The following is a 26,196-nucleotide window of genomic DNA, read 5'->3' on the forward strand; positions in this document are numbered from 1 at the left end:
TATAAGCACATTTCGCAACAAGATGGTCACACGAATTTTCCAATACTTTTTTATAACCAAGGTGGCAACGCTTTAGCTGTCATATCTTGATTTGTCAAAGCGTGCACTTACGTTCGTCCATTTTCATTAACGCTTATACTTTGCACGAGACATATACCATTTCAAGGAGTTTTTTAGTAAAATAAAACGATAAAACTAACATAAAAAAGGTTCGCTTATCGAGTTGATTCAGTAAAAAACAATGGTGTACACCGGTTACTTAAGCAACGGATTGCAGAATGCTGAGGACACTGGTAAGCTGACAGCGCATTTTTTTTTACGATTAATCATTTGCCCATGTATATGCGATATGCGAATCGAATATATTTAGAATGGTTGCCGTATGGAGATCCCAATGACTGGGCACATGGTCTAGCGGCTTATGATGGTTTGGAGCTGATGGGCGGCAATGAGCAGGAGGTGCAGCCCTCTTTGAACCGGGTGATGAAAAACATCGACTACGACCTGGCCTTGAAGCATCCATTGGAGCATACCTGGACTTTGTGGCACTTGGAGAACGATCGTACCAAGCGCTGGGCCGAAATGCTCGTCGATGTGACCAGCTTCAACACCGTTGAGGACTTTTTCAGGTCAGATACAGAATTATATATATAAATATGTATATATTTATTGCATATTCTTTTCCACAGTGTGTACTACTTTGTGAAGCCGCCATCGGATCTGAAGATATTCAATGACTACATGGTGTTCAAGAAAAATATTCGGTGAGTTCTGCAAGTCTCCTTTTTGAACCATCGTCTTATATGTATATATTTAGTCCCATGTGGGAGGATGACACCAACAAGAACGGTGGTCGTTGGATATTGCTCCTGGACAAGGCCTCCAGGACCTATATAGATAAGATGTGGCACGATTTGGTAAGCCACTTGATAGTACCATAATTATAAGCTCAATGCACTATATCGCATAATCCCCTTTAGCTTTTGTGCATGATTGGCGAGTGCTTCGAGCACTCGGACGAGATATGTGGAGTGGTCATCAATGTGCGCAACAAGGCTAATAAGCTATGTGGGTATAAGACAGCATTTCCCATTGGGGTATCTCTAAGGTCAACTTTCTTTACAGCCCTTTGGACAAAGGACTCGCGCAATGTGGAGGCCATCCTGTCCATCGGCAGGCAGATAAAGGACCTGCTGCATCTGGGCGTTATGGAAATCCAGTACCAGGTGCACAACGATGCCATGTTGAACCATGGACCCAATGTCAATGCCATCTACAAATTGTAGGCGCCAAATGGAGGCCAATTCCCAAGAGCGCCATCGTAAATGCCCAGTTCATGGTCAGAAATGTGCATCTACGATAGTACATATGCCTAATACATTTGTCAAACTCACATTTTATCCCACGCGCACCAATGCTTTTCGGTTGTACCATGAATAAAGTATTGCGTAGAGCAGTAGAAACAGTAACTACTTTCTGGCCACGATTCGTGTCCCGGTATCCCGAGGCTACCACAGTCGCCTCACGTATTCCCCGGCGGAGTGGGAAACGCACACTCCCTTCACTACGATTATCCTTGGCGTCATAATTTTGGGTGACTCTACCCATCCTTTAACGGCTGCCATCGCGCGCCAAGTGCTTATTCCATCCTATGTGTGTGTGCGTCGTCCTTTCAGGGCTTTTGTCTTCCCTGCTGCTGCGCATAGCAAATTGTGACCAATTTATGGAAATATGCTCGGCAAGCGCAATATCATCCATTTCCAGGGAAGTGCTGCTAGTGCTCCTAGCTGGTTTTTCATTCTATATAGCTTTTGTCCTCACAAAAGATAAAATATGTTGGCTAAACTATTCTAAAAACCAATAATTCAGAAATCACACCACCTATACAATATATTTGCACAAATATTAAGTAATATTTGAAAGTACAAAATATTCGGACCCTGGAATGTCATCACTGATGGCCATATGAGTCGTATGATTTGATTGCTGTAATTTGTAAGGATTTTGCTTTTATTGTTTTATTGAATTATGAAGTGGCAGCCACCAAATGACTGGAACGTGATACACTGCACATGGGGTTATGACAGTGCCAATGGCAGCGTATCCCCGACATCCTGTCCAACCTCCCGGCGATGTCACCCTCCACCCTACCCGCGCCGCCGGACGAATCCCGCTTGATATGAACGGGATTCCTTGGCGCAGATGAATGCATGCAGTTATTCGGACCGTAATGTGAATTGATATGCCAACACGTACGCGGATTTGGAGGAGCAACTGATGCGGAGGACAGCTCACAGGTAATAACCTGGGATGGGGCAAATAGTTTAACCCGTGCCAAGCACTTAAAGAGCAATTTAATAACCGCTATAAAAGGTTTTCTCTTCTTACCGGAGAAACAAAAGCCAGCCAGAGGGGATTCCCCTTCCTTTGGCAGCGGGCAAAAGCAAATAGAGGATAACTGGACAAACACAAACAGAGAATATCCGGCAAAGGGCAGCACTAATGTTGCAGACTTCTCTCCTATATTAAATGAAATGCAAGCTTAATTGAAAAACGCTGACTTGGCTGCACTGTAAAAAATATAATAGTGGATAGAGCAGAATCAACTTGATATGTACATTTTTCATGAAAGAACTTAATGACATCGACCAACAATTAATATTTAAAATATAAATAAAAATCTTGGAAAATTAATAAACACTGCGATGAGTTTCAGTTCCAAATAACTATGTATTTGAATGTTTTTCAGTGTTTTTATTTTCGGATTTTCTTTGCCATCCTCCTGTTGCTGCAATGAGAACTACGTAGCCTGTTGCAATTTTAATTAAACAAAAAGCGTAAAATGTTTGACCATTTACACCGTGCCGTGCTGTTGGACCGGATTCGACTTCTTTGGAACAGAGCTGGGTTCTCCCTATCGTCTTTGGCACGTAAATTTCCTTTGCCAACGAGCACGAAATTGTTTGGCCCTCCACTGGTGTCCTGTGTCCTCGACGCCCGAGTCCTGTTGTCCTGGTGTCCCTTTTGCTCTGCAAAACAAATTAATTGTCTGTTTTTCACATAAACTTTTGTCGGTCTCCAGTTGCCGCTTAGCTCACAGCTCCCGGAGCTCCTTATTCTCCAGTTGGAGGTCCTGCGGTTGTCCTGCCCGTCGCGTCTTTCCAATTTTCAGTTCGCTGTTTGTTGCGTAAATTGCGGCCGTTCTGTTTGTAATGGTCAAACGCCCCCAATTTCGCCCAACTTGCCACTCGAATTTCACTTGGCCATCGCTTAGCTCATTTGCTGCACATCACTTTTGGCGCTGGGCGTTCCGTTTTCGTTCTTGTCATAATTCAAATGTAATTTACCAGATAAAACACCCAGCCACCCACACACAGACACGCCGGACGACTTCCCTGTCGCTTATAATTAGTTTTTGATTAAAGTTGCCACCTCAGCCCCCGAAAAAGACATCGCCAACTTGAAGCTCGGCGCTTTTCTTTTGTGCACTACTTTGTGGGAGAAAATTATGACGCCCGACGAAGGGGAAAAAAGCTCTTGTAGTTAAATTTCAATTTAATTTAGGTTTAAAAAATATTTTTCTAACAAAACGCAGTGATTGATGCTGGGGGAGCTTCCACTTTCCATATATTTCTACGACATTCTTTTCCTTTTCCATTTTCTTTAGCAAATAATTTTCCCATCCAGCTGCAAGCTTCATTTTCACTTTATTTATTGGAATTTCATACAGCAGAACTTCGAGTGCAAAAACAAGGGAGTGGGAGATCTGGGAATGCAATTAAAATAACGAAAAGTGGAAAATGCAATAAACACTTTTCACTTGCCAATGGCAGTGAAGCACAGGCGGCAAGTTAACTAGATTAACTCATCGATGGATGCGGCAAATCTGTTGGCCACTTTGTATTGACCATACGAAGCATTCGCAACTTGGCAAATAAAATTAAAGGCATTTGATTTTGGGAGGCAGATTAAATTGAAACAATTCAGTGTGTATTTTGCTGGCAGTTGTTGGCGATTTGCATTTTAAAATAATGACTACATAAAAAACTAGTTAAAAGTTGACAACAATGAAATGTCAAAAGCGCTGGAAAACTTTATGCTCCATCCCCGAGAAGTGAGTCGGGTAAACTTTTTTGTGTCTTTCTGTTTAGTGCGACTCCAGCCCGTGTAGACCCACCTATTTTCCGAACCCATCCTCTCTGCGCACAGCTCGGCGAAATCCTTTTACCCCTTTTGTTTTGCCCGAACAATAACAGCAAATTTTTCTAAAATTTCATGTCGCCCACCAGCCCCCGCCCGACTGCCACGCCCCCCGGGCTAAGCCCAGCCCAAGCTATTTGCAATTTAACTTTTTCCCCCTCATAAACAAGGGGGGGGCATTTTGGGGGGTTTCTGGGGCCAAGTCAAAACAGGGACACGTAGCCCAACTCGGCTTTAGTTTTTAGTTGGCTTTTATTAACTTTTGTCTCTGTCTGTGTGCGGTGCTTTGTGTCTGTGTGTGCGGTGCTTTGTGTCTGTGTGAGCACTGCTCTGGCATTTCCACTTATTTTTTGTGGCATTAAAGTTGTACAATTACCGAGATTTGACACTAAGACGATGGCTGTGCTCTGGGGGATTGGGTGGATTTCCCACAAACTGCTCGACCAATTTACAGTAGTGCTCAAATTTCAAAAAATCAACAAGGGAAGCCACTCCTCGGTGTTGTTATCCCCCACCCATTTGAAAGCACTGTATGCAGTAAAACCACCCATCGTTCTGGTCAATTTAACTTTGCAGGCTTAAGAACTTTACCTCTTCCTCTTCAATTTGGTATCGGTGTTCCGGACTTCGACCAGGGACTGATAGAAGCATTCCGGCGGCGGTGGGATGTCGACGTAGTAGAAGTAGGCGTTCACAAAATTCCTGGAGATCGAATTCCGCAGCACTGCATCCGCCAACATGGCGTAGATGCCGCGGGCGCGCAGCAACTGCTTCCGGATGGCCATCAAGCGTCTGCTCTTGATGGTCTTGTCGCCGATGGTGTTCCCGGCCACCGCCTTGTACAGGTTGCCAAACACCTGGTGGAACATGGTCTAAGTGGGGGGGAAGGAATAAGTTAGGGCTATCTCTCTATCATATATATACAAAGTTCCCAAACTCTAAATATACATATAACCAATTTAGCTAATACCTAGAACATACTCACTGTAATGGTCAAATCTGCGATGCTAATCTGTTGGAAGTCCAGGCCGCGCTCCTCGGTGGCCATGACGAAGGCTAACTTGATGGAGCCGGGCAGGGTGAAGAGGTAGCACTGCTGGGCGCTCATCAGGCGGTACAGCATGACCATGCAGGAGAGGGAAATGAGGGCGGCACCGGGCGAGGCGTCCTGCCACTTGGGCACTAGCACAGCCCACTCCGCCGGATTGGGATCTTCGTCAACGGTCATCCTACCGTAGGCAATCCAGCGTTTACTGAGCGGCGCTTTAAAGTAAGGTGGCAGTACCAAATCCGCGCCATTGAACTCCACGGCCAGAATGAAGTCGAAGCGGATGAAACGCTTCCCGTTGCTGTCGCGGTCCAGAGCAACCACTTGGTGAACGAAGGGCACGTCGTTCAGGCTCAGCACCGAATACTTGATGTCGTACGTCCGACCCGTTCTCGAGGGTGTTACTGTCTTGAGTTTGGAAATGGCTCGCTGCAGTTCGCTTTGCAGCAGCAGGTTCAAGCACTTGAAATTTACCGCATTCCCGAAGAAGAATGGGTGCTGGTAGTTGGCTCTGGTGAACTGCACAGTGCGTTTCTTCTCATCATAGGTGGGAACCACTGGCTTCGGCAGTCGGATGGGCAGGAAGATCTCAAAGTTCAGCGGCATGTCCAGGTAGATTTTGTCCACAAAGGAGGCTGATCATTGCGGGGCGCTTGTGAGTGCTGTGCTAGAGGAGATCACTTTACTCACCTGTCTTGTGGAGCTCTGCCAGTTGGTCGTTGAACACTGCACCATCCAGGACCAATTGCCGCTGAATGGTCAGGGATATCATGCGTGACTCGTAAACGAAGAGCTGATGTTCCTTCTTGTTCACCGTAAACTGCACGGCCATCTCCTCCATGAGTTCCATAAAGTTGCACTCCTCCATGTCTGAAGAGGATTCACTTCGTCTAGTGCTTGTACTTTAAAAAGAAGTTGCAAATATTCTTCCAACAAATTAATGCTGAGTAATAAATTTGCTTTTTTTGTAACTCTAATTTCTGAATGACAGGACATGTCAACTAGAAAGACTTAGATGAGTAGGAAACTCTGTTTTTCGATAGTCCTGGATATATTTTAGTGTCGGTAATCGATACTCGTAAAAAACGAATAAATTTGAATATTATTATAAATATTATTTCAGTTTGATAAAATTGCTACAAGTAATTCTGGTCATCTGTATATTTAGTTTATAATAAAATAGCATTTTGGCATTAAACGTTTTTAATCCTTAAAAATAATTCATAAAACTTAAACAATAATTATCTCGGTGATCAGAACATTGGCAAGAGAATCTCTGTGAATGAAACCCGAATGCGATCCAATTTACTACGCGTTTACTACGCTCCTGTTGATGCCGCTTCGGATGCGGATTCTGCGCACTTGCGCACAGCATCCACAGCCAGGTGGAGGAGGGGGCTAGTGGGGTGGTGGATGGAATGGAGCTGGTGGTGCACATGGCGATGTGGCCACTATGGCAACCTGCATCTGCACAAAAATCCTGCGGGACAGCGCAATCAGGACTCAGTTGCTGTTCGACGTTGCTCGCGTGCGGTTGTTGTCTGCTCCTTTCGGCTTCTGGCAAATCGAGTAAGTGCTGGAGCAAGCGAGATGGGGCACTGTGCGAGGGAGACGCCCTAATGCCTGCTGTTATCAGAGAAAATTAAAAAGAAAAAAACAAAAAAAAAAAGAAAGAAAGTAGAAGGAAACTCTACCGAAGAGCGCGCCGTCGCAGTTGTGTTGTCGTCAGTTGTCAGTGTCGCAAGTGCAACTCGCAGTTTGCGTTGCAACAGCAACAAGAGAAGCGGCAAACGTGCGTGCCACATATACTAGTACATGCCTCCCATATACATATTCAAGTACCTCTATCCAAAAACATATATATATTTATATATATATATATAGTGCCGGGCAAATGTGTATTGGTGCCTGTGAGTGCAACGTGAGCCGGCCGTTGAGACAACGAAAAAATCCGCCAAATCGCGCTTGATTATGTTGTGTGTCTAATCGAAAAAGGTGTTAAAGGTGCTTAGCCCACCTACCACCGACTTTTCGCCTTGCATGCGCGCAAATTGAAAATAAATTGAATTGCAACAACGTGCTAAAACCCGATGAGAAACAGCAAATGCAACTGCAACAACCGTGCTTCCATCTTTTTATTTTCGAGTTTTCCCCGAGTCTGCCCCACACGTATCAAGTGGAAAAGCGCTGCCTCCCCCTCGTGAGGGAAAATTGCATGCAAATTTGCTTAGCTGCTGATGGCTTGACGGGCAGATAAGTGTGTTTTATCAACAAATTGAATGGGTTTATTTGGGAGACTTTAGAGCAGCCGCCATCTGTGCAGCGGGAGTGATTGCGATTATGTTGCGATAAAACGTGTGATTAAAATGACATTTTAAGGTGTAGTTGAGTTATTTTATGCCAAATAAATATTGCGAGTTTCAAATATATTTATTTGAATATTTTTATTTTAATTAATATTAATTTTAAAATTGATTAGAGGTTTATAGGTCTCTTAGAAGTAAGCTTTTAGAAAAAGTTTCCTACTTGATACTTCTTTTAATAAATATGTGTTTTTTTAACAAGTGGATGAAGATCATGATACAACTGATGATTGTATTTTCCAGTTTAAAGTTTAAAGATTAAAATAATTTTGCTAATATTTAAATATTATTAGGCTTCCTTTAACTAAGGAAACTTTTGAAAGTGAAAGATTTGTTTAAGTACTGTCCTTGTAAGAATTTCCCAAGTACTGTTCCATATGGCCTTAGTTCGTTTTTCAGGTTGCCTACTCCTCCACCTGGGGGCTCATCAATAAGGCATAATGCAATCCCGCTGCCTGACTGCCTCGACTGCCTTGAGTGCCAAGCTTCCTCTGCTCCTGGCTCCTTGCTGCCTGCCGCTTGGTCGTTGGTCCTTTCCCCTCATCCCTTTCCATTCAACCCCCTTTTCGACGAGCCGAAGACACGTTTAGCAACGCTTTCACGTAGCAGTCGTCCCCTTTTCCGGTCCTCTGGTCGTTCGGTCCTCTGGTCTTCTGGTTGGCTGCTGCTGGCACTCTCGAGCTTTCTGCTAATTGCCGCTTAATTGTTTGACATTTTCCCCGTATTGTGTTGAGGGCAAATGGCATTTATTTATATTTCTTTTGTGCCAGGGCATCTGGAAGCTGGCTCCTTGCTCTCATTTCGTTACGTTACGTTACGTTTCGCATGCAAGCAATTAGCAGCGCTGCGTGCACTCCATGTACTCCACATATACATACACGTAGGTATTACCTATATACGAGGCAAGACCGGCCGGCTAATGCAGTGAGAGAAAATGGGGTGGAGGTATGGGGACGGCCTATTGATTTTATGAACGAAAAGCGCTGGATGCCTCGTGAGCGGGAGAGAAGCTGCAACTATTTTGGACGCTGCCGCCATGACAAACTATAAATCTGTCTGTGCCGGCATATACTCATGCGGATACTCACACGCTGTGTATGTTGTATATGTGTGTGCACATACCTATGTATGTGTGCAGTATACATATACCCTCGTATCTGGCATATCTGGCTTATAGTGCAGTGGCTGTGCTTTTGTTGTTGTTCTTCCTGCGCTGCACACACAAAATTTATCGATTGCCGCATACACACATGTCGCATGTTGCAGCCTCTGTGATGTGTAGTAGTAAAAATGGCTCGTATTTCATGCGTTTCACAGCGGAAGTGACCACAATGCACTCACACACACACACACACACACACGTGCGTAGTAGTTGTAGTAATAGTAGTAGCCGGCATCGAGTTTTGGTTTATTTAAATTTTCGGTCATCGTGGCCAGCTCTCTCTCTTTCTCTCTCTTCCTCATTCTCATTCTCTTGCCCTCTCTCTCGCTTGGGCATTATGTATTTTCGGGTGGCCAGCGAACTGCAACAGCTGCCCGCAGTGCGTATACGCAATTTTTGAATCGACACCACGCAGCGTATGCGCAATCTTCCGGCTAAAGCACCGAAATATGAACCCATGGGGCAAATAACTTCCGGCCACCGCTATTGACATTAATTAGAAGGCGGCGCAAGTTTCACTTTTACACCCACCCACTCACTGATCCATCATTTTCCACAAAAGTCACGTACGATTTTTTTCCGAGGACCCAACTCAGGGAAACTTTTCTTCCTGCTTTCAACTTTAACCCAGAGAAATGTGGGGTTAGTCTTGAGTGAAAGGGGTTTTTCTTTCCATGTGCCAGGCGCGGAGGTTAAAGTTTTTCTGTAACAAATTAAGAAATCACTTTCCCCCGCATTTTCCCGCACATATGCAATAGAAATTGAGACGAGATTGTCGAGGGAAAAGCAGAAGACGAACGAATGCCAAAGTTGCCAAAAGTTGAGAAATGATATTTTGTTTGGGCCCCGTATATATATATATAATTCATACTTAAGCGAACCTCGCTGGATGTTTATTTATGCAGGCAAACATGCTTTTGATTGGCGTGTGACATTTTAAGCGGCGGGGAACTGGCATTTCAAAATTATTACTGCTGCGGGTCGACTGACTGCTCATGATTGATGTGCAGTTCTTCGGGGTGAATAGGTTCCATCCAAAGTTCCGCCGAGACACGCAAACCCGAAGAGGTCGAAGTTGATTTGATTGGCAGCCCGAAGGGGAAGTCCTTTGCAGCCACAGCCAAGATAAAAATAATTAAAAACGTCTAAAGTCGCACACTTCTGCTATTTCTGGCTCACCAAAAAAAAAATAATGGAGAGTAATGAAAATATCTGCATAGCTTGATAAATTTACATTTCCCTGGCCACATCATTATTTCGGTTTGCTCAAAAATATTTTCCACTCAGGTACTCGAGCCGAGTTTTTCCTTGTTTCCCATTCGGTACATATTTTACTTAACCCAATATTCGGCTCGTTAGCCAGCAGGGAACAAAAGACCATAGTAACGGGCCCAGGAAAAATCACTGAGCAACTATGGCGCAAAAACAAAAAGCCCACAGTTGCCTGTAACCGAAACGTGTTGGCATCAGCTGCTATGTGGAAAAAGTTTATGACTTTAGACCCATTTTGTGTACATCCCCGCCCCCTTGGCTGAACTCAATTTTTCTGCCCCTCGAATCACGACTTACCTTGGGCCCAGCTGGAAAAGCCTGGGAAATGCCAGGGAAATCTGGCGGGGGAAAGCCTGGGAAAGAGCCTTTTTCTTTCCTCCGTCTGCTTGGCTGCTGTTTTTAAATGATTTTTATGTGCACTTCAGTGCAAGAGGCCCCCCTTTTGCGCCTCCTCTGCTTTCTATGCATATATATATAAATATGTATATGCATATAATTTCTTGCACAATTTTGTTGCTGGCTTTTCATTTCACAGTTTGTTATGCATTTCAGGCACTCTTTCTCTTCGTTTCGCTGGTTTTTCGCTGGTCTTGTTTGTTTGTTTGTTTGTTGCTTCATGCTTTTGCTTTATTGATTTTCCTACTATTTTTTTAGTTTCATTTCGTTTCTATTTCCACGTCTCTGTTGTTTTTTTTTCTTGCTGAGTCTCTACTTGTTTGTTTGCTTGTTCGCGGCCAGCCGGTCGGCCAGTGTTACAATTACAATGCAACAGACGACAGCCGGCTGGCCATTACAATTCCAGCTAGATGTCCAGTGTCCCCGAGCCTCTACATTTTCAATCCCATTGCCCATAGCCCATAGCCTCTATCCACAATCCTCTAGCCTGTGAACCTTTGTTTCGCCAGCCGAGATTCCCATGCAGAGGCCCTTTGCATTCTATTGATTTTTTGTGCCTTCGCCGGCAGCAGCAGCAGCCGCCAGAGACGCCGTAAAAAGTCATTAGCGAAGGGGTCCAAAGGGGATCCGAGGGGGGCGTGTGCTAAGGGGGAAGGATGGAACTCGAGTGCATAATGGCACAATTTAAATACGGCTCAGGAGAGGGCAAAGCGGATCTGGCATGTGAATGAACCGTGAACTATGACCGGCTGTGGCAGCTTCAGCGCTTAAAGTGTTGGGTTTTCAGGTGCCGAATGCAGAAAGGGGTTAAAGTAATTGCTGGTTTAGAAAAAATAATGCTAACAGGGGACTAAACGGAGATAAGAGATATTCTTTTAAGAATTATGCCAGGAGTATGTAATGCAAATTCAATATCAAAAGAATAGAAAGACTCTATTTTAAGAAATAAATAACTAAGTGGTGTTTGCAATATTTTTTTGCCACTTACAAATAACGAACAACTTTTTTGGGTAACCTACTTGCAACCCACTTAAAGGTAAAATCCCCTTGCGTCATTCCCTTCGCTGGTTCCACGTGGCTTCAGCAGGTCGCACATGTTTTCTATTTACCCACGCAAAACAATAAGCTGAAAGCCATTTGATTTTGATTTATTGACGCACGTAGCATGCGAGGGAATAGAAATAAAGGGGCGAATGGGGGCATGCAACAAGCGAAACAGACTCCAGACACGAAAGAAATCGATGGCATAATGATTATCTATTAAAATAAATCACGTATTTGGCAGACGATGGCTGCCATACGGCACCAGACCAGACGAGAAAACTTCGTAGCCGGCCAAGCGTTGAAGTCTATAAATTGCACTTGTCTTGACCTCCCCATCCCCATCCACATCCTCATCCTTCCTGATTCCCACCCAATCACACGAGGAGCTAGATGGGATGCATGGATGGATGGATGGGCAGCCTTCAATGCATTTACCCGGCACAAATTGTCACAGACAGAGGGCCCAAGATCGAGGAGACAACGTTAAGTGTAATATAAATAAATCGAAGCTGACTTCGAGTGTTTAAGCCGTTGGCAAAGACGGCCAGGAAACAGTAGATCAAAGGGATGGCGTTGAAATTGGAGAAGAAGCCGCTTACAAAGGCGGCTCACAAGAGTATTCCCACTTTGATGCAATCGTGCCCCTTTTGTGATTGGGTGGCAGACAAAGTTTGCTCACCCATCGAAGTCCATTTAAATGTTTGATTAAATGTCTAGTCCTTTAGCGAATTCTTTAGAGGCAATTTGGTTTGATCTCAGCGCAGGGAACTAACAATGTAACGCCTTAAACGGGTTTGCTTGCTCGTCAACGTGGCGTATACGTGATATTGCCGGCGGTAGATTTATAGTATGAGTTTCTTCGTGATTGGATTATATTGATAATAATATGCCACTTAATGGATTTCTTTTATTAAATATTTATTTATTATTTTTTGTGTTTATTATATAGGTGCATCTATTTAACCATAAACGATACTTCAAATTTTCTTCACATTTTCTTGATTAATTTTTATTCTCCTACCTTTTAAATGAGATTTCCACTGGATTTAGCTTTGTGGAACACGGCCATGCAGTGCATTGCTTACCGTCGAAAGCTGCTTAGGCCAGCAATTTTGATTTTTTGCTGTCGCACTTTAAACTAATTGCCAGCAATTTAGCAAACGTTGGCAGTGCAATGCGGCGTATGCGTAATATTTATGTCTGTTCGCTTGCCGTGTGTGCGAAGAGAGTCTGTTTGGTTTGCCCGTGCCGGCAGTTGGATAGCCCAGTGCGCACATTTGCCGCATAATTGCCAAGTCATGATTTTTTACACACCAAGAAGGACGAGAGAAGAAAAATACAACAAGTAACGAAGGAAATAAACGAAGCATTTTCAGCAGCAGCACTTTCCCCCCGTGACTTTCCCATTCATTTCCCGCCCATTTGCTGGCTGTCCAACAGCCATTGTCTGTTGTTCCAGCAGTTTGCTGATGATATTCGCACTGGGCATAATTTCCATGTTGCTTAAGCGGCATTTTGTTGTTACTGCTCGTATACCCATCCATATACATCCATGTAGTCCCAGTCCAGCACCCTCTGCACCCGGACAAACCCCCCTCCCTGTACGCCACTGTGCTTTATCGTTATTGACAGTTTTATACGTTTCTTTTTTTTTATCTCCATCGTATCAAGTTGTCCTGTTCCTGTCCCTTTTGCATAGTTTCAAGTTTCGGCAAATATCGTTCGCTTCCTGGCGCATTTTTTGCTGCCCTCTTTTTTCGATTTTTTTTTCTTCCCTACAATGTCCAGAAGCTTACCTTGGGGAGTCGTCTGGCTTTTGGGAAAGATCCTGTCATGGCTGGCCACAGGCAAAGTTAATGTAATGGCAGCCTGGCAATACAATGTGAGGGGATTCGGTCGGATGGGGTGGTGATGTCCTGAAAGGACTGCCACACACACGCGTGTTTTAGCATATTTTTGTCATATTTTGCATTCACGAGATACTCGTCGTCGCATCCGCACACGCAGATACTCGGCTGCAGCCTCAACTTCAGATGAGGATGTCAGCACTTCAGTGGCAACTTATGGCGCTCCAATTTCGCGCTGATGCATAATTTTTTCGCCTTCATCTTGTCGCATAAAAATGCGCTCAAAGGGGCGCAAAAGCCGAAACCCGGAAAAGGGGGAAAACTATAGGGAGTCACAGCAACACCATTCATTTTCCGGGTGCCCAGATTCTGGGAGCATAACATTTTAAACAAAAATCCTAAAAATCTCAGGAAAAATTCGAACAAATATTTAAAATACATACTTATAATTTATTTCATGTTATAAAATATTTAAGTTAATAGAATTTATTTATTTAAAAGTCGGCCTTTAGAATAGAGTTATCTTAATTAAGACTGTTTATTTAATTTATCAATTATTTTTCTGCGTGTTTCCAACTCTGTTGTTCCGTTTTATGGAGCTCGTGGATCCCCCCAGTGGTTCAGCTGGGCGGGATGGGTTGGATGGGTGCTTTGTGAAGCTGACTTGACATGATTAATATCCCCGCTGACATGGGAATCGCAGTTGACTGACTGTCGTCAAGTGAAATCAAAAGCAAAGGCAGCAGCATTCCATAGTAACCACTTCAAGGCAGCTTAAAGCCATTTGCATGAAATGTAGAATGCTATCGAATGCTATACATCTATAAATTACCTTCGAAAAATAAAGAATGGGAAAACTCCAAACCTATGTTGTTTTCAGTCCTTAAATTTAGATATACCAATCGTTTTATTTTTGTCTTTTAGGCGATGGATGCATGAGCATTAAAATCACTGGTAGCATAAATCTCTGGCAATGCATACGAAACTCTAATTTCCGTGGCGCGTAATTCGAAAAACAAATAAACAACAAGAACAACAATAACAAAAGCATCAGCATCAGCAGCAACAAAGTTGTGCCAGAAAACCATTAACATTTTCAGTCAGCTTCAATCAGAGCAACGCATTTGTGGATGTGAGAAAGAAATTAAATAACCGAAACAAACAGAGCGAACGCGAACCGAAACGACAGCAATAACAAACAAATCAAGCGAAATTCGGCATTTAAAATCCAAACATAAAAAATGTAATGGAAAGCATTAGTGCTCATAAAAAATGGATTTACACAGCCTTTTTAAGGCCATCCTGATCCTATATGTCATAAGAGGTGAGTATTTCCCGTTTTTCGTTTCCATAAAACACAGAAACCTAATCGATGGACCAAGAAGGGTTTTGGTATCATATAAGATATGGCCTAGTGTAACCCAATACAAAAAACAGAAACGAAATATCTCTCTCCGTTTTGATGTTATAGATTTTGACCACAAAAAGGTACCATTCCGCATATATATTTATATTTCCTTGCCCGCAAAAGTATGCAATTAAATTTGCCACATAAGCGCAAGGAACAAGGATTCTCGAAAGGGGTTGTGTGGTTGGTTGGTGCTGTGGAATTGAAAAGCGAAAAGCATTTCAATTAACGCAACGCCATATAGGTGCATATACATATGCACATATTTCGCCGTTAATGAGCGACTGCCTCCTCAACTTTCGCGGGTAGACAAAAGGCTGGTTGCGAAGTTGCGGAGTTTGTGCCATAAAACTGAATTATTGAAAGGCACACGTTTCACTTTTGTTTTTGTTTGTGTTGCGTTTGCGGGGCGCTCAAAGAAACGGAGTCAACAGCGAAACTTTGCAGGCCAGGACATCGGAGGACAAGCAACAGCAGGAGTCACAGGCGCAGCCACAGAAGCAGTAGCAGGAGCGCCATTTATGAAACTTTCTGCCGTTGGCGTGGCTCGACACTTCAAGCCATACACACACGCACACAAAAGAAGGAGCCCCCAAACCCCCACGGAACCCACTCACCCATACACTCGTGGCAGCCATACGAAACAGGCTGGATCAAATGTTAATTGCAGTTTTCGAGCCATAATTAGAGATCCTCATTGTCTAATGTGTCACGGCATTTAGCAACCGAATCCGTCTGCAGGGGAAAAGCAAAAAGCTGCGGACAGGAGCAACTAACCCGGGACTCAACAATACACAACTCTCGAGGAGCGCAATAAGTTTCCCAGCAGCTGAGCACTCAGGGAAAAAGTTTGAGAAAGAAAAACCATGTCATAGAAAATACTGTTTTAAAGTCTATAATTTTTCATTATTATTTTCGAATTTTTAAAACCAGTTTCGTGAGCTTAATTTGTTTTAATTATCTAAAGCATTTTTTATAGCTTAAAGTTTGTCGTGACATTTTACATGGGGGTATGTAAAATTTCTATAAATTTTATTCATATAACTGAGTCTTGAATATGCATAAGCCTTGAATAAATACTCAGGTGCGGAGTAGCACCCGGCATGTGGGCAAAGCTCAACGTGGCACAGCCAGAAAGCCAGCCAAGAATCCCCTGGCTTTTTGGCTAAGATAGCCCTTTCCAAGAGATTGCTTACTTCCCGCAAAGTCCGCCCCTGGGAGCTGCTGCCTCTGTTTATGGCTCCTGCTGCAGTCCACCCGCTCCTCCTCCCACCAAGTTCAACAACACGCCCTCGAAATGTGAATGACCTCGAATGTCACGTTTGCTAAGCGCATGAAAGCAGTGGGTTGGTTTATGGTGGGTGGTGCTGGTGCTCCTTCTCCTCCTCCTCCTGCTCCTTTTGGCAGTTCGTCACATCGCAGCACAGTACAGCACAGCACAGCAGGAGGGCCAAGATTATGCAGCTTCTGGCTCCTGACTGCTGACTGCTATTTTATGAAACAAAAACAAGCCCCAAAGAACCAAAGAACCAAAGCCAAAGGCAGGCGGGTGGCTTTTGTGTGGACCTGGCAACATTGTCCAAGGAGCAGACCGGGCTTAAGTCCAAAGCATGCAGAGCATAATCAGCTTCATCGTCAGTAGGAGCGGCAGAAAAAGCAAAAGCAGCAACAGCAGCAGCAGCAACAAGCAGCAACAACACGCAGCAAGCGAAGAAAGGCCTTTACTGTCACAGTCAGCAGCAACATCATCGGATTCAACCAGCAGCAGCAGCAGCAACATCAGCCCGCAGCTTAGCTATGGATGGAATACAAAGCGGCGGGAAAAGGTCGACAAGGATGACGAGAACATGGTCGTAGATACGGACTGGCTGGGAGGGTGGTCACAGAGTCGTTGATCTTTTGCTGATAACTTTGGCTTCTCGAGGAAAAACACTCGTCTAGGAAGTGTTGCGGGCACAAAAGGCCGGCATAAAACATGCCCAAACCCACCACCACTCACAGCCAGGCAACGCAGCTTAATTATTTTCGCACAAAAATGCAGCTGCAAAATGCTGGGTAAATGCAGGATTGAATAATGAGATTGCCTCGGCCAGATACAATTCGGGTTTAAAACATTCAAGCTTTCAATTTGAGCAATTTTCCTGTTTTTCAGCTTGTTTAGTCAAAGCAAGTCAAGTCGGAGCTGAAAGCCCCGGCTGGTGTGCGCCCTACGTGCCCTGACCTAAGCAAATACACTTTACACTCAGCCCGGATCCGGGTGCACACACATCCACAGCCACATCCATATCCTCATCCGTGGAGTATTCCGCTTTGTTGCGCACCCAGACAGATGAAGATTTCGCTTCGACATCGCATTAGTCGGGGCTTTTAAGCAGAAAAATGCGTGCACTTGAGGGCCACCTCCTGAAAGCAGGGAACACTCGGAGCAGCCGGAATACCAAGGAATAGCGGAATACACTGAGTCCCCAAAAGCAAACGCCCTCCATCGCTCATCCGCCCTGTTTCCCTGATCCGTGTGCTACTTTAAATATTAAACGCTGCCTACTTTTTCTAAACCATAAGGCAATTTTCAACATTTGAAACCATTCGTGTAGTTTTATAACTTTAGATATTATAAACATTTAAAAAACATTTAATTTATGTAAAACGTAGTCTTTTCTCTATATTCTGTCACTTTACAGACGCATTTTCTGTGGGAAATCTTAAAAATATTTCCGAAAAATCTCGTGAAAGTGTAAATAAGAGCACGACGTTATATATTGTTACATTTGTATTTTCCTGCCATTTTCCCCGCCCCCAAAACAAACAGCACTCCCGCCCTATCACAAGATATATATATATACTATGTATATAGATTTAGGGGCAGCGAAGACAAGTTTCCTACGCTCACGGCATATGCAAATCAGCTTTAATGTTACTGCTCTTGTTGCTCGGCGATTTTCTTCTTTGCTGTCGCGAAATTGCGTTTTCATTTAAATGGCGTGCGGGAAAAGTTTTTCTGATTTAGTGAGCGCTTTGAAGCGAGCGGCAACTGGAAACTGGCAACTTCATTATTATTTGCAGACACTTTTCGAAAAGATTTTTCCGCTCGCTTTGTTCCGGCGAAGAAAACGTAATGTGAATTTAAATCTCCATTCCATGGTTTTGCTTTTTTGTTTTCCAAATCCCCTGGATATTCTTCGTAATTAAGCACGGCTACACTGTCATACCAAAAGTCTACCAAATTAAAAAAATTAATCCAAAATAATTATGATAATTACTCATAAAAGCTGTAAAGGAGAAACTTGCAGATTGAATATATAAATTTATAAATTTTGAAACACGATTTTATAAAATTTCCTTTTCCTTCGTTGCACATTTTTTTCTCAGTGCATCTTTTCGTTGAGTTGTCGCCGTCGAGTGTGAGCTGAATCTTTTCCTCCCGCTGCTCATTTGCATTTTGTCAGCTCGGCTGTCAGTGGTCCTCCACTCCTGCTTTCCGCTCCTCTGTTTGCCAGCTTTTCTTTTACCATTTTCCATCTCCTTCGCAGCGGACCCATTCATTTCCTTTTACCAGCTCAGCTTCACGGCAATTTTTAATGATCCGTGATAATGATGCAGGCTGCCGCTGGCAGTGCTAGTTTCATTTAGTTTTCCATTCTCCAGCTTCTACGGCTTCTCCAGCGCGCTTCTTTGGCCCGTAATTGATTTTAGCCCGGGAAATGTGCTCGGCACTTACATTAATAAGCCCCGCTTCCACAGAAGCTTCCTTGATTGACGCGGCTGACAAATCGAATCGAGTGCTCACGACTTCCGAGGCCATCGCAAATGGACGCCATGGACGCCGGCCATTGTCCAGCAGGAACGCTCGCATTGAAATGTGGGACACTTTGATGACAGTTTTGCGAGTGGCGAAGTGATCTAATTAGCTTCAACTTGTCCCGGGCCTAAGACAAAGTTTTAATTGAAATCCTACCTGCAAATCTCCCACATCCACAAGCGCACACGCTTCACAATTACAACGGATAGAAGAATGCTCGAAAAAAGCACCACTCTTCGGATGGATAATTAAATTTTCATTAGACCGTGTCTGGCGGAGCAAAGTTTGGTGGGGGTTGGGTGGTTGGGGGGCGAAACTTTATCTTAAGTGACTTAAAAACTAAAACTGCAAATTTAATGTGCTCCCCCGTCGTCGTCATGTGGCAACCGCTGCAACTTGCGGCAAACACTTTTTACTTTCCGCAAACATTTTGCTTTTCTTTTTCCAGTCAGCTTTTCTATTTTTTCCCCCATTTCTCCTGCATCCTTTTGCGGCGCATTTCCTTTGGGCATTGCAGTTGACAGCGTGTTGCCAGGCGAAGGAAAACCAGGACGACTGGGACACCAGGGGGAGGATCCTGCAAAGGCAGGGGCAGGGTCGGTGGGTAGCGGTGGGCTACCGCAACGAAAGTGGCACAAACTTTGCAACACTTTGGGGCATGCAACCGGGCCCAAGGAGCTCGGCCGTCGTTATCTGCCGCCTAATGCCTTTTTGACAAAACAATTTTTCATATTATTGCTCTAGTGCGGCGTTGCTGGGGCTGAAAATTGCTTACAAATTTAGTGTTGCATACTTTGCGGCTGCTGCTGTTGAAAGTGCCACAAGGAGGAGCAGTGCTCGTTGCCAAGTCCTGTGGCCTGGCCAGGCGACTGGGACTCCACTCGGGGCCAACTGCCAAAAAGGGATTCTTGAAGTGACAGAATGTGATAGAAAGATCTCCGGGAAAGCCAGCATTTGCAACAATACCACTGCACTCGTGGAAAAGTGGCCAAGCATTATCATTGTAAAATTGTTGAATTAGATAATGTTCTATGTTTCAGAATGTTAAAATTATTAAATTTTAGTTAGTTAATCCTGAAATATATTAATAATGAAAAAGGTAGTAATGTTTGATAATAGCACAAGAGTAAAGCGTGTGATTTCTGCTTTTAGAAACTTTATTCCCCTGAGATTCCAGCATTAACTTTCCCTCATGAAGAACGAAACGATTACACTTTAGAGAAATATTTACAGTAAAAGTAATTTGAACTGAAGAATTTTCCACACCACATTCCGCACTCCCAAGACGATGTCCGAGTGTACAGGACACGGAGAAGGTCCTTCTTCCCTAAATTATTCATGTGTCATAGCCAGCTCAGTCGGTGCACATGAATTTCTGGTTATTTTCTGGACAGGAGACAACGCCTTAACGTGTCCGGCCGCACAGCTCCTGTCCCGCAGACCCCGAATGAATAATGAATAATAAATAAGACATAAAAGCCGCATCACAGCCACATTTTAAAGCACGGCCGAAAATTATGCAATGCTCAGCGCCGCCTGGTGAAGCAATTAGAGCCCGGCTTTTGTGGCCGCCGACCGCAACAATGGCCGGCAGGTAAAAAGCAATTGTCTCCGCAGCATCCTTTGTTGTGGGCCAACGGCACTCACGACGCCTCATTAAAATTTAGGCCAAGTCATCCAGTCCACTCAGGCGGAATTGTCCGGGAAAAAGCCAAAGCCAAAGCCGAAAGCCACTGGCATGCTTGCTACTTAATTTTTTGGGAGTTGGGCGTAGCAAAGTTGGCTGGTCTAACAAAAATTGAAATTAACTTTGGGCCGAACACACAGAATGCCACCATTTAATTAAAATTTTAAATTTCACCGAATTTCCTTACTTTCTTCTCTTGCAGCCGAGACCAGCCAGTTTGTAAATGGACTGGATCTACAGGGACCGATTTTTCTCCACGAGCCACCGCATCGCGTCGAGTTCTCCAACAATTCGGGCGGACTCATAGAATGCTCCGGGCATGGAAGTCCCCCGCCGGAGGTGAGAACTCCTCCTTCCACCGTCTCCTCTTCCTTGTCCTTTTCCGTTTCCAACTTGGCTCCATTCCTTCTTATTTCATTCCTCGCCGCCATTTAATATTGCTGTTTAATTATGCATGGCTGTGCGGCATTTGGCGCTGCCTCTGCTCATTTCCAAGTTAATTGACTGGCCAACAAACAAATGCTAAACGCTGCCGAAAGAACACTGAGCGAAATTATACATACATTATATACAATTATATACACACACATATATTTTTTGTCCTTTACCTGCATATTAGTTATGATCATATCCTCCTGCTTAAAATTTTCCGAATTAAATTTATGGTGTGTTTTCTTTGTCCAGGTGGAGTGGACCCCCATTCCGCCGCAGCAGGACATGGTGTTCCAACTCTCCAACGGCAGCATGATGTTCTATCCCTTTACGGCCGAGAAGTACCGCCACGAGGTGCATGCCACCGTCTACAGGTGAGATAGCTGGGATCGAGTCGGATCGGATCCAACTCCGCCCATCCCGGATTGATTGTTAATCCTTTGTCCTTTAAACCGGCAGATGCAAACTGCGCAATTTGGTGGGCACCGTGCTCAGCCGAGAGGTTCACGTGCGCGGCGGTAAGTTGAAATAAATTTTAATTAATTTACGTAAAACACGACCGGCGGGCGAGTGAGAGGCGCAAAAAAAGAGAAAACAGAAAAAAACACTGGGAATTTATAGCTACCGAGTTGATTTGTGCTGACGAAGTGAGTTTGGCTTTCGGCGCTGTCGTTGTTGTTGTGGTTGTCGAAAACTTTGGCCTAATTGGAAAGTTTTTCGCGCTGCCCATGGACGCCCAACTTCGCCGCCCCTCGGATTCCCAATCCCAATCCCGATTCAGGCTCACATCCCCCCATCGCATTTCATCCAGCAAAAGCCTAAAAGCAGGCAACGCAAGTTTTAATTACTATTGCTGCCGGCAAATGCTGTCGGCCAGGCGCCATCCCTATGCCCTTCCTCCGCGTCCTCATCCGGATCCCCATCCATTATCCCCTCGAAGCCACCAGTTCCTACCAAATGCCATCCAAGCCAAGCGGAAAAAATGGTATGCTCCGCGCTAATTTGGCGCCTCAGTGTGTGAGAATTGACTGCGGCGAAAAATACCCTAATGGCTGCAGGATACTTGGGGTTGTTCATGAAGTTGAAAAAAAGATGATTCAAAACTAAAGTTAATAACATTCCAAGAAATGATAAACTAAGCATCCAAACACTAACTTCCTTTTAAAACTTTAAAGAGTACATAAACTATTTAAAATTAAGCCACTAAGCTTATGTACCGTCATCTTAAAGAGTATTGGCTAGTCGCCCAAAGCAGTCGTACCATCAATCTAGCAACCGCTTGGACAGAATATTCAATATTCATTTTATACCCAGACCAAAAAAGGCGCCTAACTGCTCCGGAAAACTTTCTCATTCTTTCGCTAAACTGCATTAATGAACTGAAACTTGGACATCGCCGTCTTGCGAGGCAATCATTTTGATTGCCATCACATGTCGCATAGATTTTGCGGCTCATTGGGTACAACCACTTGGCCCAAAAGGACGGATGAAGAACGGCACGGGGGCTGGGCAACAACAATTAGCAATGACCATAAAAGATATGCCATATAAATGGGTTTCGGGACTTGCCCGCAGAGCAAAGGCTAATCCGCAAAGGGTCCACTTGAGTTTTGGGCTGGCGTTTAATTAACGGCAGGGGAAAAAATGGAGAAGACCACGGGAAGTCAGTTCAAAGCGAAACAAATGGCACAAAGTCGCAACCGCAAGGATCTCAGATGGAGTCGGAATGCCCACGCATAGGTACATATATATGTACCTTATATATATGCACCAGATACTAGACCATGCGTAGCCTTTTGTCCATGCAAAGTTCCAACGTCCGGTGGCCATTATTCAACAGCTAACTCAACGTTACGTATACGCCATGTCCTCCGGCTTATTTTATTTGCGGTCTCCCTGGGCATTTTTTGGCCAGGCTCCTGTGCCTGGGGCCCTTCTCCTCTGTACTTTCTCGTCTCTTTGTTTCCGTTTGGTTTTTATGTGCGCCAGAAATTGTTTCCCCCCCCTCCGGAGCAGAAATTCGTGGCGAGAGCTTTCCGCTTGAACAATTTGACAGCGCGTAGATTTGGCGCAAAACGTTTTGCCTAATTTGCAAAACTTCTCGCAGAAATCTGCGATCTCTGCTGGCCAGTAATTCAGTTGCTAATGTGAGCATTTTGGCCTGAAGTCGTCGTCGTCGTCGTCGTCTTTAATTGGCAGCGCTTAGTTTGATGCGGGGTCTTTGGAGCTCGGAGCTGGAGGAACTCGAAGAATAACTTGGGGAAGCCAGAAACCAGAACTTGGAGGGACTTTGCTAAGTGCGCGTAATTAGCGCAACTTTGCAGCGGCGAAAAAACCCTTGACAAATTCCCTCCATATATATTCAAGTCAAGCTTAAACGCAATTGCTGGCATTTGGTTTTGTCAGGCCGCAGGACATCCACAACCCACAACATCCCACATCCCATCCAAAGCAGGGCACAACTTCTGCTGACAGTGATGAATGATGCTGGGAGCCACAAAGTTGCCGCAGCCACGACTTTTCAGCGCTGACTTTTCCTGCACTTTTGCATTTCATCAAACAAAGCACACGGTTGGCGGGGGCGGGTTGAGGTTGGATCTGCCCTTTAGATAGACGACCATGCATAGGTATACTAGGTACTAGGTGCCCACACCAGCCATACAAAGTGCATATAGAAAAGTCCTTGGCACATCCTTGCAAGATTCTGAGCAAAGTTTGTGATTGAGCTAGGAAAGTTTGCCAGTCGACTGCCGCTGGCTGCTTGTGTATGAAACCTGCGTAATTTGTTTCTAATTAGTTGAATGCACATTGTTGAGGATGCTCCTCCACCTAAGTTCTCCGCCAATTCCCCCCACGAACGGCAACAGGATACGTAGCTTACAGAGTTTTGCATGTGGAAACTTTTCATTTTCGAATGGGAAAAAAGGAACTGATTATTCAAGTTTTTCCCTTTGCTTTTCCTGTCACATACATATATTAACATTGCATTTCTATTTCGGGAAATTCATGTTGAAGTGCTGTCGAAGCTCATCATCTAATTGGCAGTGATATGTAAAATTATTATTTTACATCATAAACGTGTGCTAATGATTTGAAAATTGAGAGAATGCGCAAAAAGTTATTTTTTTTACTAGCGTATCAAATTTAAACGTGAAATCGTTTCAAATGATTTTTGGAATTCCATAGCTTTCATATTAATTAGTTGGTTGTTATGCTCTTGAAATGTGTATATGTATAAACTATTTATTATTATGTTTTTCCCTGCCACATGGATAAAGCGATTGGAATCAAATCAAAATTGAATAGTTAGATGGGAGAAATGCGGACAATAACTGCAAATCAGCGAAGACTGGCATACCAAAAGCATCTTTCCGGCACGCACATCATAAACATAAATTTCCCACCCACCCAAAACTGCAGGGGGTTTCCCCTCCCCCCTCGGCAGAAAAACTTTGCCACACACAAAACAAAGCGGAAATGAATTTCCGCACCAAATCCGAGTGCAGCGAATGTCGCCCGCTCTCTCTCTCTCTTTTTGTGCACTTTGTGCGGCGACTATAAACTTAGCTTTCATATTTACTTTCCTGCCCAGCTGTCCTGTTCCTGTCCTGGTCCTGTCTGCTCCCCTTTTTTTTGGATACCCCCACTAAAACGCCCCTCCGACAACATTGTTGTGCGCCCCTGTCCTTCAGTTGCGCCATTTCCATGCAAAATGCAACATGAAAGTTGGAAAAACTTCTGCCTTGCTGAAAATAGAAAGCTATACACCCACCAAAAAAATAAAAAAGAAAAAAGAAAAGAAAATACAACAAAAATGGAAGGAAGTGCACAAAAAATTGGTCGCTTGTTCGGGAGTCTGGCAATGCAAATAATGAAGATACAAAAACAAAATTGTACTAAACTACACAGAGCGGCCAGAGGAATTATAATAAAATGTTGTCACAAAGTTTTTTCAGTCACTCCTAGAGCACCAACAACAACAACAGCAGCAGGGCAGAAAGCAAACAATAACAACAACTTTTCAAATTAAACTTTTATCCAATTTTAGCATATTAAAGTTGGCAAACAAACGGCGAACCAGAAAAACTCGAGCGTGATCAACATTTGCGAGCGGTTTCAGTGGGCCAAGTTTTCGGCCCTGTTTTTGGTAAATGCCGCTGGCGAGCGGACCTAATCTATTTACGATTAGCCCTCGAAGGGGATTCCCCGATGCGGGCCAACACTGGAACACACTTTACGCACGCCAGCTGGCAATTGCCTTTGTCCGTCTTAATTAATTTGCCAACTGCCAGTGGCAACTAGACTAAGGGCTAAGCTTTTAGCCAAAAAGTGCAAGGCGTTTGGTCACTGGCACAGTGGTCGAAGGTTAGAGAAAGTCCGCAGGTATTTTCTAATTTTATTCTCAGTCTTTAAATAGCGGAAATGGGAATGGTAAATGTCGTCATTTGTAAAACAGCTATATTTTTTGTACTTAAATATTTTTTGTGAGATATGTAAAGATGTTAAGACTGAAATAATTTCGTAAAAGAACCTTAAATTTAAAATTTAAAAATGTTTTAATTTGTTAAATAATCTTTATATCTGTGGTAAATTGCTTTTATTATTTTTAATCCTATATTTATACCTTCATCATATTTTGATTGCCATTTCTTTCAACCCTTTAACCACTGTGCACTTCTGTCATTGCCAGGATCCTTGTCATTCTTAATTTAGCGCGCAGCTCGCACAGCGAAAAAATCTTTAACTCAAATTGCCAAATCCAATTTTTTAACGGCCTTGTCATACGCCCACCTTCCCCCACCAACGTGCCACCCCCTTCGGCGCCCACCGAACCGAACCACCTTCGTCTGGCTGACAAACGGCAACACTTTTGCAAAGTGTCACAATGTGTTGGACATGTTAGGGCAGACGGGCTTTGTTTTTCCGCTTTTCCGTTTTTCCGTTTTCATTCTGTGACGGCGAACTGGGGGAATGACTGAACTTAATGTGGCACATATTTCGGCTGTCGCAGCCAAGCGGATCCCTTTTTTTTATGCGGTCCTGCCGCATTAAAAATTAAAACTCGCACAATACAGGAGCCAAAATGCAAGGTCCTTTGGCTAATAAAAACAAAATGCCAACGTCGGCGAGTGGGGGAGGTAAACATAATTGTTTCGGTTTGTTCCTTGAACTCAACGTGCCGCAGTATGCCGCGCCACGTACCACGTCGCGTATACGTAATATTTCAGTCACTCGGCAGCATTACCCTAAAAAGCCAAAGCCATTTGCATAAAATATGCTTTTTAATTCGTTACAGTCGTCAACCAGAAGTACGCGGTCCAGGTGCACGATGAATACGTGATGACGGGCAACACGGCGGTGCTGAAATGCCAGGTAAGTGCATCCACATCCATCATCCGTTGTCACCACGAGGAACTCAAGCCATCTCCCCGTGGGCCACTTTCGCTTGGCCAAAAAAAAATTCACTTAACCCACAAATCTCGTTATGCGAACCAAAAACATGGCTTGCTCATCAAATTTGCTTATCTCACACCCGCA

The 26,196-nt window shown here is 44.1% G+C and overlaps 3 protein-coding genes across 9 annotated transcripts in view; 2 read left to right on the forward strand and 1 right to left on the reverse strand.

The window, feature by feature from the left end:
* The first annotated feature begins 68 nt into the window (after positions 1-68).
* On the forward strand, positions 69-1,469 carry LOC6737241 (eukaryotic translation initiation factor 4E1). The gene is made up of 6 exons (XM_002084045.2): positions 69-293; positions 371-629; positions 690-764; positions 818-917; positions 981-1,068; positions 1,126-1,469. The coding sequence occupies exons 1-6, from the start codon at positions 242-244 to the stop codon at positions 1,284-1,286; spliced, it is 735 nt and encodes a 244-aa protein (XP_002084081.1). The 5' UTR covers positions 69-241; the 3' UTR covers positions 1,287-1,469.
* A 1,286-nt stretch (positions 1,470-2,755) lies between these two features.
* Positions 2,756-6,257, reverse strand: LOC6737238. Of its 2 annotated transcripts, none has more exons than XM_016169963.3 (4): positions 5,939-6,257; positions 5,186-5,883; positions 4,792-5,072; positions 2,756-3,029 (listed from the first exon to the last, which is right to left on the reverse strand). In XM_016169963.3, the coding sequence occupies exons 1-4, from the start codon at positions 6,114-6,116 to the stop codon at positions 2,915-2,917; spliced, it is 1,272 nt and encodes a 423-aa protein (XP_016030948.2). In that variant the 5' UTR covers positions 6,117-6,257; the 3' UTR covers positions 2,756-2,914. The 2 variants fall into 2 exon arrangements, with proteins under 2 accessions (XP_016030948.2, XP_044778896.1); XM_044922961.1 differs by lacking the exon at positions 2,756-3,029 and adding an exon at positions 4,419-4,728.
* A 442-nt stretch (positions 6,258-6,699) lies between these two features.
* Positions 6,700-26,196, forward strand: part of LOC6737246 (Down syndrome cell adhesion molecule-like protein Dscam2) — a 41,349-nt gene continuing 21,852 nt past the window's right edge. For all 6 annotated transcript variants that reach the window (XM_016171086.3, XM_016171082.3, XM_016171084.3 and 3 more), the window contains exons 1-6: positions 6,700-6,817; positions 14,257-14,656; positions 20,429-20,565; positions 20,911-21,032; positions 21,118-21,176; positions 25,955-26,031. In XM_016171086.3, coding sequence (XP_016030953.1) covers positions 14,605-14,656; positions 20,429-20,565; positions 20,911-21,032; positions 21,118-21,176; positions 25,955-26,031 — 447 coding nt within the window. In that variant the 5' untranslated portion in view covers positions 6,700-6,817; positions 14,257-14,604. The remainder of the gene's footprint in view (positions 6,818-14,256; positions 14,657-20,428; positions 20,566-20,910; positions 21,033-21,117; positions 21,177-25,954; positions 26,032-26,196) is intronic.

This window comes from Drosophila simulans, chromosome 3L (genome assembly GCF_016746395.2).
Source record: "Drosophila simulans strain w501 chromosome 3L, Prin_Dsim_3.1, whole genome shotgun sequence".
Taxonomy (NCBI): domain Eukaryota; kingdom Metazoa; phylum Arthropoda; class Insecta; order Diptera; family Drosophilidae; genus Drosophila; species Drosophila simulans.